The 13,937-nt window shown below is 36.3% G+C and overlaps 1 protein-coding gene across 1 annotated transcript; it reads right to left on the reverse strand.

The window, feature by feature from the left end:
* Window positions 1–12,626: 12,626 nt before the first annotated feature.
* Window positions 12,627–13,937, reverse strand: LOC120147772 (gibberellin-regulated protein 14-like). The gene is made up of 4 exons (XM_039161081.1): window positions 13,833–13,937; window positions 13,705–13,740; window positions 13,122–13,602; window positions 12,627–13,009 (listed from the first exon to the last, which is right to left on the reverse strand). Exons 1-4 carry the CDS (start codon window positions 13,890–13,892, stop codon window positions 12,825–12,827), a joined length of 762 nt encoding a protein of 253 aa, XP_039017012.1. The 5' UTR covers window positions 13,893–13,937; the 3' UTR covers window positions 12,627–12,824.

Raw genomic sequence — 13,937 nt, forward strand, 5'->3', positions numbered from 1 at the left:
TTGAACCAGTGGTATCATTTTTTTTGTCATTTGAACACATTTATGAAATGTTGTGATCGATGATTTTACGGGGAAAATGAAAATAATGAATTAGGAAAGACGATAAATTGTGAGAAGTTGAGAAAGAATGTATCTCCAGAGCAAGAGTCCACTCTATCGTTGAAGAGGCCCCTATCATTCCTCGAGAGTCCCCTCCCACCGTTCAAGAGGCCACTGTCTTCGTTGAAGAGGTCCCTCCCACCATTCAAGAGCCCGATTCACATGGCGTCATATGTAGGATTCTTGAGAAACCCTCTGACGTGCCGGACATGATGGATTCAAGTTGGCTCTCGTATGAGTTACCGGCCAGTACCATACCGGTATCTGAAGTGGAGAGGAAACAACTACCGGACACAATTCTGGATAACACCCTTTGGGCTAAGACCGCAGTTGATTTTTATCTACATGAGCGAAGCCAGGGGTGTTTCACTGACATATGCAAGCTCAATGATGATATCTATTTGCTGCTTGATCGGTCTTGGTGGGGCGTATTATTAGGGGTCGAAGACAATGGTTATTTCGATGGAGGGGTAAGTCTTATATTTTTCTTATATTTTAATTTGATTATTTTTTTGTAAATTTATGTAAGTTACTAATATATGTCTTTTTTGTAAAACAGCATATCGATGCGTGGGTGTCACGTCTTCTAATAATTAGGAAACTTAAGGAAAATAAAAGAAATACACGATATCAATTATGCCGACGTCTTTAACGCCGTTCACTTGAAGAATCAACGAGATGAATCATTTGCGTGGGCAATGGACAAGCTAAACTTTATCCTGCATGGTGGGAGGTCGATAAGGTTATTGTTTATTTTAGAATGAGTTTAAAGGTATTCATAAATAAGTGCGCAAATGAATGAATTATTACTTATGATTGCAGGTGTTTATCCCTGTTTTGGAACGTAACCATTGGCTTCTCGTCGAGCTTCAGATCTCATCCCTTAAGGCAATAGTATATGACAGCATGATAAATTACATATCATTGGCTGATTTAAGAGATATTATTAAGGGATGGAGCTCTTATTTGGCTAAATTCTTGGATGCGATAAATTATTGGACTCGTTCTGGAAACAAGAAGCCAAAGAAGCTCAATATTACAGTTATCAGAGACGAGACCGCACCACAACAAACGAAAGGACCCAGAGGGGATTGTGGTCCTCTCGTATACTTGGCGTTGGACCGTTTGATCACAAGAAGTATAAAGTATCTACCTCCCACCGATATAGATAGAGCTGCAGTAGGCTTGTGGTTTCGATATTATATGGTTAGATCGATATATACGAGACGCTACCTACCTGCATCCGCGTTATAAAAATGTCCATAAACAATTGGTATGTTTATAGGCTTGTGGTTTGAAAATGTTTGGTTAAGTACCTAGAATTCAATAATTTGCTGTTTTTAGGTTTTAGATGTGTAGAAAGTGTTATTGAGCAAATGTTTGGTTTATGCAGGTTAATCTCAGAAGTGAGCTGCGTGAAATGATGTATGGCTGCAAAAGTTGATTCAATAGTAGTGTTTATTTTCTCTAATAATTATTGCTTATTTTTGATTGTTTAATTGATTTGTAAAAGGTGATTTGTAAAAGTGATTTGTTTAATTGATGTTAACATAATTCTTATTTGTGCTTGTTTAATTGATTGAAATGTAATGGTTGATTTTGTTGATTTCAATCTGCATTATGTTGAAGGCAAAAGTACTATCGCAATGCGAAATGAAAATCGCAACGAGAGAATCGCAACGCGAAATGAAAATCGCAACGAGAGAATCGCAACGCGAAATTAAATTCGCGTTGCGATTTCATTTCGCATTGCGATTCCCTCGTTGCGATTTTCATTTCGCATTGCGAAATTAGCGTTGCGATTTTCATTTCGCATTGCGATTCTCTCGTTGTGATTTTCATTTCGCATTGCGATAGTAATTTCCGCATTGCGATAGACATTAAGATGATTGCCTATTAAGTGATACACTGAACAGATCATAGCAATTTCAAACTCAAGTTACTACATGCCTAACTGAAAATGTTAAAAGTTCACACATAAATCTACATAATACAACGTTTGCATTTAAAATCACCTAAGTTAACAGTCCCAAAAGGTGAAGCCAGTTGTGATTGGGATTTTAAAGATGATTGCGATTTTGATTGCCTTTTTCTTGACACCATATGAGCTTTGGATTTTGATGATGATCCATATTTGGTAGAGGAAAATATGATTGTGATGGCAGTGGTGATCCACATGTCAACCTTGTATGACCACTTTCCTTGCACCGACTACATGTCGATCTCTTCTTCTCTTCACCCTTAGACGGTATACGATCGTGACTTTTTGGTCGGCCAGGTAGCCTTCTGTCCATGGCTGGTGGCAAACTGTTTGTAAGTCATCTGGTATGTCCCACTCAGAAGGATGTTTGCCATTTCATACAACTACACGTCCTTGCATTTAGATCGACAAGCCATTTAAGTTATTATCCAGTACTTCAAACAAAGTGTTTGAAATGGTTCAACTCTCCATGACGTTGACTTCACAACACGTTTCGTTATCTTTTTTTCAGTCCATGGTGTAACACGATTTCCAAATGTTCCTGTAAATTTAAATAATAATACTTAGTAAAATATAGATAAGTTACGAATTCAAAAGAAATAATACCTGCATGGTTTCTTTTCTTGTAGTACCAATGTGAATAGAGGCTCGAAAAAAACTCCATTAACATAGTAATGGGTAATTTTCGGGAATGACGACTTAGAGCGTTAATTGATTCTGCACTATTAGACGTCATGAAAACCATATCTTGCTCCAAGTTGATGTACTCTTGACCATCTTTCAAACCCGACATCTTCTAGTGTTTGAGCACACTGAGGCAAAACACGTCTTAAACAGTTTATATCTTATCCATGAAAGCTAACAGCCTTCTAGTCGTCCATTTGTGTTTTTATCGGACCTATGATTGTCAGATTGCTAATAGGACATGCACCATGTCCATGAAAAGGTTTCAGATTTGCCAACCCCGTAAGCTATTGGCAATATCCCATTGTTAGCATCCATGGCTACTGCTAATAAGTTTACTCCAAGGTATCGACCTTTCAAATGTGTTCCGTCAACTATAAACGAACGAATCTACAAAATAATATACACAAGAAATATAATCATTTAAATGTGAAATGCATGTAACTAACAGAAATGAGTCAACAGAATTATATTGATTTACTAACCGCAGCACCAATGGTGATAAACATCAACTCAAAGCGTCCATCTCTATCTGTTTTGATATGAGTTACCGACCCATGATTTTTCAGCTTTAAATTGTGACAATAAGCCGGCAGTTGGGCAAACGATGCTTCTGGCGACCCCCTCAACAATTCCAAGGCATAACATTTGGCTCTCCAAGCTTGAGAATATGATATACTAATCTTGAAGCGAGTATTCATGTCAGTCATAATTTCATGTCCCCGATATACCCTGCCATACAAAAACATTAACTCAGCCAGAAAACCACCCAACACCTTTTTGTTTGTCTGTCTATGGTTAGGAAAAACTTGGGTTCTTGAACATGTATGTTTATCAATAAAAGTCCTAACTTGAAACATTTCGCAATCTTTTATCCTCTTTGCAATCATACGCCACGTACAGTTTTTGTCAATCATACACCTTGTTTCGAAACGATCTTTGCTTGATTTGTTAACTTTTAGTTGATAGCCATCTTCCACACATTTCGTATACAAAGCTATCTTCAAGTCTTCCTTTGTATCAAAACAAGCATCTTTCTTGATACGAATAACTTTTGTGTAACAATCAACTGCTTTCTTTGCCAACTCTTCTTCCGGTATCTGAAGTAATTCTGGCATATTCCAGTTATACTCCCGTGGCATTTTCTTTTCTTCGGGGACTTTTTCTTCTTCTTTTTCTTCTTCAGGATTATATGAATTACAGAATATATGTTCAACATGTTCATTCACAGCCTCCACTTCCTCCTCATTATCATCAACAACATCTTCCTCGGCAACGGTTGTTTCATCATCAAAATTCGGGTATTGACCAATATCAAAATCATTACACACAGGGTCTGTTTCTTCTTCTGAAACATCATCAAAATCTGAGTATTGACCAATATCAAGTCGGGTATTGACCAAGATCAAATTTCGAATACTGACTAGTACTCACAATTTTTCTCTTGGCTCATCATCGTCTAATTGGTCAATACGAAAACCGGAATTTGGTGCTGAAAGTTGATTGGGATTTGGATTAGAAAGGTTGTGGGTTTTGAGAAAAACTTAGTTGATTACTACCCGCTACTGACCCAACAATACTACTTCTAGGTTCAACAACATACAATGTAACATCATCACTTGAAACACTAATGTAAGCAATGAATCGTTCAACATCTTCATTGTCGGTTAACAAATAAACTTTACCATTCCTCTGATAAGATAGCCTAAATCCACTTGGGGGCTCTAAATTCAATTTCTTTGAAACACGTAACATTAGAGTTTCATAAGTTAACTTTTTTAATGACAGTTTTAGTTGAAGATTCATGGGTAAAGGCATATATTGTAAAACACCATGAGCATTCTCCCATGACCCTCCAAAACACAAATCTATCTAAACATGATCAACATTAGATGATTTCATGGTTGTAAATTAATTTACTAAACAAACGAGCTGCGAAACTAAGACTTGTTGCCGGATGGGGAAGGATGTAGGAACGGATATAGGAACGGATGTCGCCGGAGAGAGTGATAGATGGAGATGGAATGAGTTGCGATTTAGGGATTTAGGTTATGAGTTGTTGCTTCTGCGTAGATATATACACAAAAAATTTGTGTTGCGAAACTAAAACCTATTGCGAACTTTGAAAATCGCATTGCGATTTTGTATTATCTCGTTGCGAAAATAAGTATCGCGTTGCGATTTTCCTAATTCGCAATGCGAATAAGTAAATCGCAATGCGAATTTGGAAAATCGCAATACGATTCTGACTATCGTAACGAGATAATACAAAATCGCAACGAGATTCTGACTTTCGCAACGAGATTCTGAAAATCGCAATCATCTTCAAAATCCCAATCACAACCGGCTTCACCTTTTGGGACTGTTAACTTAGGTGATTTTTAAATGCAACGTTGTATTATGTGTATTTTATGTGTGCACTTTTAACATTTTCAGTTAGGCATGTATTAGTAACTTGAGTTTGAACATTGCTATGATCTGTTCAGTTGTTATCACTTATTAGACATTCATTTGACTATCGCAACGGGGAAATCGCAACGCGAAAATGGCTATCGCAACGCGAAAATGGCTATCGCAATTCGAAATGAAAAATTGCAACGCGAAAATGGCTATCGCAACTAGAAAATCGCAATGCGAAATGAAAATCGCATTGCGATTTTCTCGTTGCGATTTTCATTTCGCATTGCGATTTTCATTTCGCATTGCGATTTTTATTTCGCATTGCGATTTTCTCGTTGCGATAGTCAGTTTCGTGTTGCGATAGTCTGTTTTGCCTTCAACATAATGCAGATTGAAAATCAACAAATCAACTATTACATTTCAATCAATTAAACAAGCACAAATAAGAATTATGTACACATCAATTAAACAAATCAACATTTACAAATCATCTTTTACAAATCAATTAAACAATCAAAAAATAATAATAATTCTTATTTCTTCATAAATAATTGAATCAATGAATCAACAACTTTGTGACCCCGTACATCCATTTCACGCAGCTCACTTAAGGATTAACCTGCAGAAACCAAACATTTGCTCAAACAAGACTTCCTACACATCTAAAACCTACAAACAACAAATTATTGAATTCTAGGTACTTAACCAAATATTTTCAAACTAAAAGGAGTATATATGTTAACAAAACTTGCATTTGACTTACCAATTAACAATGGACACTTCCATAAGGCGGATGCAGGTAGGCAGCGTCTCGAATATATTGCTATAGCCATATAATGCCGAAACCACAAGCCTACTGCAGCTCTATCTCTATCGGTGGGAGGTAGAAACTCTGTGCTTCCCGTCGTCAAACGCGCCAAGCACAAGCATACGATAGGACCACAATCCCCTCTGGCTCCCGGCGATTGTTGTGGCGCGGTCTCATCTCTGACAACTGTGACATTGAACTTCTTTGGCTTCTTGTATCCAGAATGAGTCCAATAATTAATCCCATCCAAGAATTTAGCCAAATGAGAGCTCCATCCCTTGATCATATCTCTCAAATCAGACAGTGATATGTAATTTATCATGCTGTCATACACTATTATCTTCAGGGATGGGAGCTGAAGTTGGACGAGAAGCCAATGACGACGTTCCAAAACAGGGATAAACACCTGCAATCATAAGTAATAATTCATTTATTTGCGCACTTATTTATGAACACCTTTAAAAAATTTAAAAAATAAACACTAACCTTATCGACCTCCCACCATGCAGGATAAAGTTTAGATTGTCCATTGCCCAACGAAAATGATTCATCTCGTTGATTCTTCAAGTGAACTGCGTGAAAAGCCGCCAGCATTATTGTATATCGCGAATTTTTTTTTATTTTTCCTAAGCTTCCTTATTATTAGTAGACGTGACACCCACGCATCGATATGTTGTTTTATAAAAAAATACACATATTAGTGAATTACATTAATTTTTAAAAAAAATTAATCAAAATCATATATAAGACAAATATAAGACTTACCTCCCCATCGAAATAGCCACTGTCTTCAACCCCTAATAGCACACCCCACCAAGACTGATCAAGCAACAAAAACATTTCATCGTTGAGTTTGCTTATGTCAGTGTAACACCCTTGGCTCCGCTCATGTAGATAAAAATCAACTGCGGTCTTAGCCCAAAGGGTATTATCCATAATTGTTTCCGGTAGTTGTCTCCTCTCCACTTCAGATACCGGAAGGGTACTAGCCGGTAACTCATACGAGAGCCAACTCTCATCCATCATGTCCGGAATCGGTGGGGGTTTCTCAAAACTTTGATATATTACCCCATGTGAATCGGACTCTGGAATGGTGGGAGGGACCTCTTCAACGATGACAGTGGCCTCTTGAACGGTGGGGGGGACTCTTGAGGGAGGATAGGGGCCTCTTGAACGATTGGAGGGGACTCTTGAGGGATGACAAGTGAGTCGGGCTTCTTCTTACGGAGTCTTCGCACCATTGGGGTGAACGGAGACGTAATAGCACGTCCACGCCGTCTGATGCGTGAACTCCGTCGTGCAAGGAAAACCCGACGTAAAGCATCCACCTTATCGGACCGCTAAAAAAAATTAATACATAAATCAGTAAATAAATAGACATGATATTAAACAAAGACAAATATGTTTCAAACTAGCATTGTATTCACCCAAGTCATTATTCTATCATAGTTCACAAAATGCTCAGATAACATTCTAGAAGTAAGCACTTATATAAACATTTAAAAGGACAACATATATAAACATTCCAGAAGAAGAATAGTTTACTTTCGCAACACGAAACTTAAAATCGCAACGCGAAAATGACTATCGCAACGCGGAAATGGCTATCGCAATGCGAAATGAAAATCGCAACGACAAAATCGCAATGCGAAATGAAATCGCAACGACAAAATCGCAACGCGAAACACAAATCGCATTGCGATTTTCATTTCACGTTGCGATTTTGTTTCGCATTGCGATTTTGTCGTTGCGATTTTCATTTCGCATTGCGATAGCCATTTCCGCGTTGCGATAGTCATTTTCGGGTTGCGAAAGTAAACTATTCTTCTTCTGTAAATTGAAACTTGAATGGATTGCATTACTTCAACCAAAAGACAAAAACAAAACCAAAAACAAATACTAACAAAAACAGTTTAGCAGTATTGGCAGCAACCGAATGAATTACGAGTATGAAAAATCTTAAACTTACCTCGTTGCGTAGAGTATGAACCTCATTCTACAATGATGCTACCATCTCACGTAGAGCGGCTACCTCACCGCGTAATGTAGACACCTCAACACGCCATACACCATCGTCTTTGCGTAAAGTATCGACCTCCTCACGCAAGGCATTGACCTCATCACGTAACTCCCCTAACTCATCCCGTTGAGGTGGAGGTGGAGAACAGGAAGATAAACGTCGTGGCATCTTTGCCGGTCGCCTATCTTGCGGTGATGGTGGAGAAGAGGCTCGATGATGTGACAGAATAGGTGATGGCTGTCGTTGTGGAGGTGTATAGTCGGGTCGATCAGATGATGGCTCTGGGTGAGGTGATAGCTCTGGGCGAGGTGATGGCTCCCGAAGTGGAGGCTGCTCATCAACCGTTCCATCAAAAAAATGCTTACTAGCTTGCCACCAATCAGTGGCAAGCTCAGCTTCCGTGGGTGTCATCCTCTGTAGAGGAGTGTTGGCCTCCTAACAATATAAAAGCTCAAACAAAGTTAAACGTGTACTAGTAATAACTTGTTTATAAACATATGGTAGTATTTATGTTAACTTACATTATTTATTGTCGTATACCGTAGTAAATCTTCCCATTGCAAGGTCCGTTTCCTCTTCCAGGAAATAGCCCTGAGAATATCATTTGAAGTTTTTATTGCATATGTCTTCATGGCGGGAAAAGCCTCAAATATCCAAATCTACAAACAATATAATAACAAACATTAGTAATTGTTAAATAATTACTTATAATTTTGGAAACATTATATAAAAATTCTTACCTTAAAGGCCCAAATAAAGCCTGTCAAAGTGTATTTGGAACCATCGCCATGCAAACTTTTTCGATCATCCAAGGCAGACGATAACTTATTCTATGTAGTTTTCCATAAATATGAGCCCCACGGAAACAGGTTCCACGCATTTAGGTCTTCTACCAATTTAATTAGATCATTTGGAATAGGTTGTCTGGCCTCTCTGCCTAAAAAGCCAGCATGCAAAAGAATTAGAAGGCATACTCGGACAACGTCGACGTCATCCATCCGAGTAAAACCATCTTTCTTATTCAACAATCTTGTCAGATCTTCTACGTGTAGATTCGGCCTCTCCAGCTCAAGAAAAACACGGGATAGCCATGATGGACGGGTAATGTGTCTAGTGTACCGACCTACATCATCGTGTCCGAAGCGTAGACCGGTGATTAAGCAAAACTCCTCCCGCCCAAAACATGTATACGCCGGTGGAAAATCAAACCATATCTCTTCATCACGACGTTGTATAGTCTCTGGTAGATCGTTAGTCATGGTTTGAAGAAACAGGTGTGTCAACATCGCATCTCCACCGGGATGTTGTACTTTCAGCCATGGCCCGAAGCATGTATCCTCAAACATTTTTCTTTGTGCAGGTGAAAGCTTCGACGCAATTGTTTTGGCCAGGCTGACTTTATTTCTTAAGGTCAATTGAGCCAAATAAAAGTTCTACAAAAACAATAAACATACTAAGTTAGATATACCAAAAACTACACTGTGAAGATATACCAAAAACAATAATAAACATAAAAAGTAGTAGTTTATTCTTCAAACTTAAATTTGCAACACTGTGAATTTCGTATTTGTCTTTGTTTTTTGGTTGAAGTAATGCAATTCATTCAAGTTTCAATTTGCAGAAGAAGAATAGTTTCTGAAAATGAAAATCGCAACACAAAAATGACTATCGCAACGCGAATTTGACTATCGCAACGAGAGAATCGCAACGCGAAACTAAAATCGCGTTGCGATTCTCGGTTGATTTAATAAGCAATCTAAGTGAAATGGTTAATCTATTATTGAAATTACCAGTAAACTTATCATCAATTTCAATATGAAAAACCTAATAATAATGCAAAAATTTCAAAAAGAAAATAATTAAAAAAACTAACCCTCGTTGGTTGATTTGGTTGATTTTCCATTTCTGATTGTGAGGGTGGCTCTGAGAGATGGAGATAGACGGATTTCGTCGGAGATGGGTTAGAGAGTGAGAGATCGAGATGGGACTGAGTTGTGATTTTAGGTTTTAGGTTATGAGTTGCGATTACGGGATATACTATGGACGGTTCAGTGTTCCAATAAATTAATATTCGTGTTTGGAATTTAAAAATAAAATACTTGGCCAGGATACTAATTGCGCTTTGAAAATCGCATTGTGATTATGTATTATCGCGTTGCGAAAGTCAGAATCGCGTTGCGAAAATCAGTATCTCGTTGCGATTTTGTATTATCGCATTGCGATAGTAAGTATCGCATTGCGATAGTCAGTATCGCATTGCGATTTTCCCAATTCGCGTTGCGATTTACTTATTCGCATTGCGAATTGGGAAAATCGCAACGACACTGTAGACCATCGCAACGCGATTCAACTATCGCAACGCGAAATGCAACGCGAATTTGCGATAATGGAGATCGCGTTGCGAATTAGCGATCGCATTGCGATTTTGTTGGTCATTTTGGCAAATCCGAAAAAAGTTGGTTAAAATCGTATATTATATGGGAATTTGGTCACTGAGGCGATTTTCTCTTAATATATTTATCTTTATTCCGTATTACTTGATTTTATAGTATAATTAATTAAATTAATTGTTTAAATTAAGGGTAAAGTACACAAACTGTCCCTTGACTATAGGATATTGCTTTATTGAGTTCTTTGACTATTAAAAATTATAACATGGTAACTTAACTATAGAGAGTTGAGTCCCTTGACTATTAAAAGTTATGGTTAACTGACTATTTATTATGTTCCAAACTCATCATTTTCTGTTAAAAAAACAACGGCAGTTTGAATTGGATATTAACCTACTAATTGAGATATGATAAAAAATGATATCATAATCTCAAATAACTATCATATCTTAGTCGACATGTTAACGTCCAACTCAAACGATCGTTAGCTTTTTAACAGAAAAGGAAGAGTTTGGAACATAATGAATAGTCGAGTGACAATTTTGTAACTTTTAATAATTGAGATAATCAACAAGGCAACTTCTTACAGCTAGGGGATCATTTTGTAATTTTTTATAGTCAGGGGACTAAAAAAACAATATCTATAATCGGAAACCATTTGTGTACTTTACCCTTAAATTAATTAATTAATTAATGATGAAAGTTAATTATGTGAATTTAAGGTTTTAGGATTAAAGTTCAAATTTAATGTTAATTAAGAATCTTACCAAGATTGTGTTTCTAAAAAAATCTTACCAAAATAATCTATCTTTATATCAAAGTACCTAAAAAGTGCATATTTCTTTGAAATATTAACTGCACATTCTAATTTTATTTTATAATTTATAAAGCAATTTAAATTACAATAGATTTATATACACAAAATAAGTACGAATCAATTTACCTCAATGGTTAAAGGAATCATCGTTATTCTTAGATGTCATTGGTTCGAGCATCAACGATTGTAAGAGTGATTTAACTTTGAGAGTATTTAAAACAGATACTAATTTATAATATTATCTTTAGTTTAATCAAAAAATATATATATACACAAAATAAAAAACCGCAGTTTTCTTTGTTGTGGTTAAATTAAATTAATATAAAAAATTAAAATTCTGATAAAAAAATAGAAGAGGAATAAAACTTTAAATTATATCAAACACAGTATCATATTTCAAGTTATTAATCTTAATTATCATTATATTGGTAGGCTTCTTTCATCCTAGTTTAGTAGTTACTAGGCTTCTTTAACTTCAAATTTGCATACACTTAGGGTCTGTTTGTTTAGTTGTAATTGGTTTTCCAGAAAATGAATTACTGGAATTTGAATTACTGGAAAATAAATTACTGGAATTTGAATTCTGAAAAATAAATTACTGGAATTTAAATTCTGGAAAATGAATTACATTTCTGTAAAATGAATTACATTTCTGGAAAATGAATTACATTTCTGGAAAACATCTGGAAAACGTTTTATGATGTTTGGAAGATGTTATTTAAACATTTTTTCGGTATATTTTAGTGAAATAAAATTTTATAAATTATATTAATTATTTATTAAAGTAATAGTACTATATTATATTTTAAAAATATTAATTAGTATATTTTAATATCTTTACTAAAATATTATTGAAATATATAAATAATATTATTCATTATTAAATATATATAAAAAAATTATTATATATTATTAAAATAAAAATATAATATCTTATATTATTATAATATAATTGATTATTTTATATAATATTAAAAATATAATATAATATTATTATAAATATTAATAAATATATTTTAAATATTTTAATAATTAATATTTTGATGAAAATGATATTAAAATATTTTATTAATATTAAATTCATAAAATAAAAAATTATTTTGAGTATTTTTACTTTAAAGTGAAAAGTTCAGAAAATAACTTACGAAAAATGAATCCGTAAGTCATTTTACAAAAAACACAAAGGAAATTCTGTTACTAGGAAAATGAATTACATTCCGAAAAACGAATTACGTGAAACAAACACGGGAAAACGGTTTCCGAAAAACGAATTACGTGAAACAAACACGGGAAAACATTTTCCGAAAAACGAATTACGTGAAACAAACACGGGAATTCGGGGAAAACCAATTCCGTAATTCTAATTACGAAAAACAAACAGACCCTTAATAATATTCCAATCTTCTTTACTTGGAACAGAAAATTTCATTACCAAGAACAAAAGGGAACACAATCTACACTAATTTATATCTTGAATTATGATAATTAAAACCATTTTGACAAGTTCATAGGCTCTAGGATTACAAGAAAACCATTCATTGTCTCCCTTCTTACAAAACTTGTTACACCAAGCTTTTAGCTATTACATGTATATAAGAAAACAGCCTCCACAAGTGTTGTTTTTTTCAAGGACATTTGGGCTTGTTGCCGTGGGTTTTCATGTCGGTGTAACACTTGCCACACATTTCTCTGTTGCCATATGTCCCTGGTGGAACACATTTGCATCTGTCACAGCATGTGATGCATGCTCTCAAGCACAGGTTAGTCCTTGAATGTAATTTACACCTCTGTCCACATAATGGGATGCAATCTGCCAACGGGTGTTGGAAGAAGAAAAAAACAAAGATAAAGTTCCCCGAGTTATGGAAAAGCTGATGTTAGATTTAACAATGTTAAGTGGAAAAAGAAGAAATATTTTTTACCCTTTCTTGCCCTAACGGGTGGCAATGGTGGACTTGGTGGCTTGTAAGGAGGTGTACTCGTCGGTGGTGCTGGAGTTGTTGGTGGCTTGTATAGTGGTGTAGGGGGTTTAACTGGAGGCGCAGGAGTTGGGGCCTTATACGGGGGTGTTGGAGCTTTGGTTGGGGGTGCTGGTGCAGGAGTTGGGGACTTATATGATGGGGTTGGAGCATTTGTTGGGGGTGCTGGTGCAGGAGTTGGGGGCTCATATGGGCGGGTTGGAGCCTTTGTTGGGGGTGCTGGTGCTGTAGTTGGAGGCTTATATGGCGGTGTTGGAGCCTTTGTTGCGGGTGCTGGTGCTGGAGTTGGAGGCATGACTAGTGGTGAAGTAGATGGGGGCTTATATGGGGGAGTGGGAGCCTTGGTTGGCGGTGCAGGAGCTCGGGGTTTATATGGTGGAGTAGGGACCTTGTATGGCGGTGCAGATTTCACCGGAGCAGCAGCCTTAAAATGAAGAGTGATATGCAAGAATATTAGTAAAACAATGAAAGCTAAAGATGATAACAAGCAAAACAGAGAATAAGCAGTAAAACAATGCCATAAAACCTCCTCAATCTTCTCTCCCACCTCATTGTAAGCAACCTAAAGGGACAAAAAAAAACAAGAGAGAAAAAATGAGTGACAAGTAAAGACGATTTGGTTGTTTGAGTGAAGGGATAAGGAGATAGACGTACAGTTGTTGAAAGTAGCAGAAAAGTGGCCAATACAAACACCGGCAGAGCTTTGAAAGCCATTTGTGAGAGAATGCTCACATTACTCTTGAGTACTTCACTGCAGTG

This window comes from Hibiscus syriacus, unplaced genomic scaffold (genome assembly GCF_006381635.1).
Source record: "Hibiscus syriacus cultivar Baekdansim isolate YM2019G1 unplaced genomic scaffold, ASM638163v2 tig00110940_pilon, whole genome shotgun sequence".
Taxonomy (NCBI): domain Eukaryota; kingdom Viridiplantae; phylum Streptophyta; class Magnoliopsida; order Malvales; family Malvaceae; genus Hibiscus; species Hibiscus syriacus.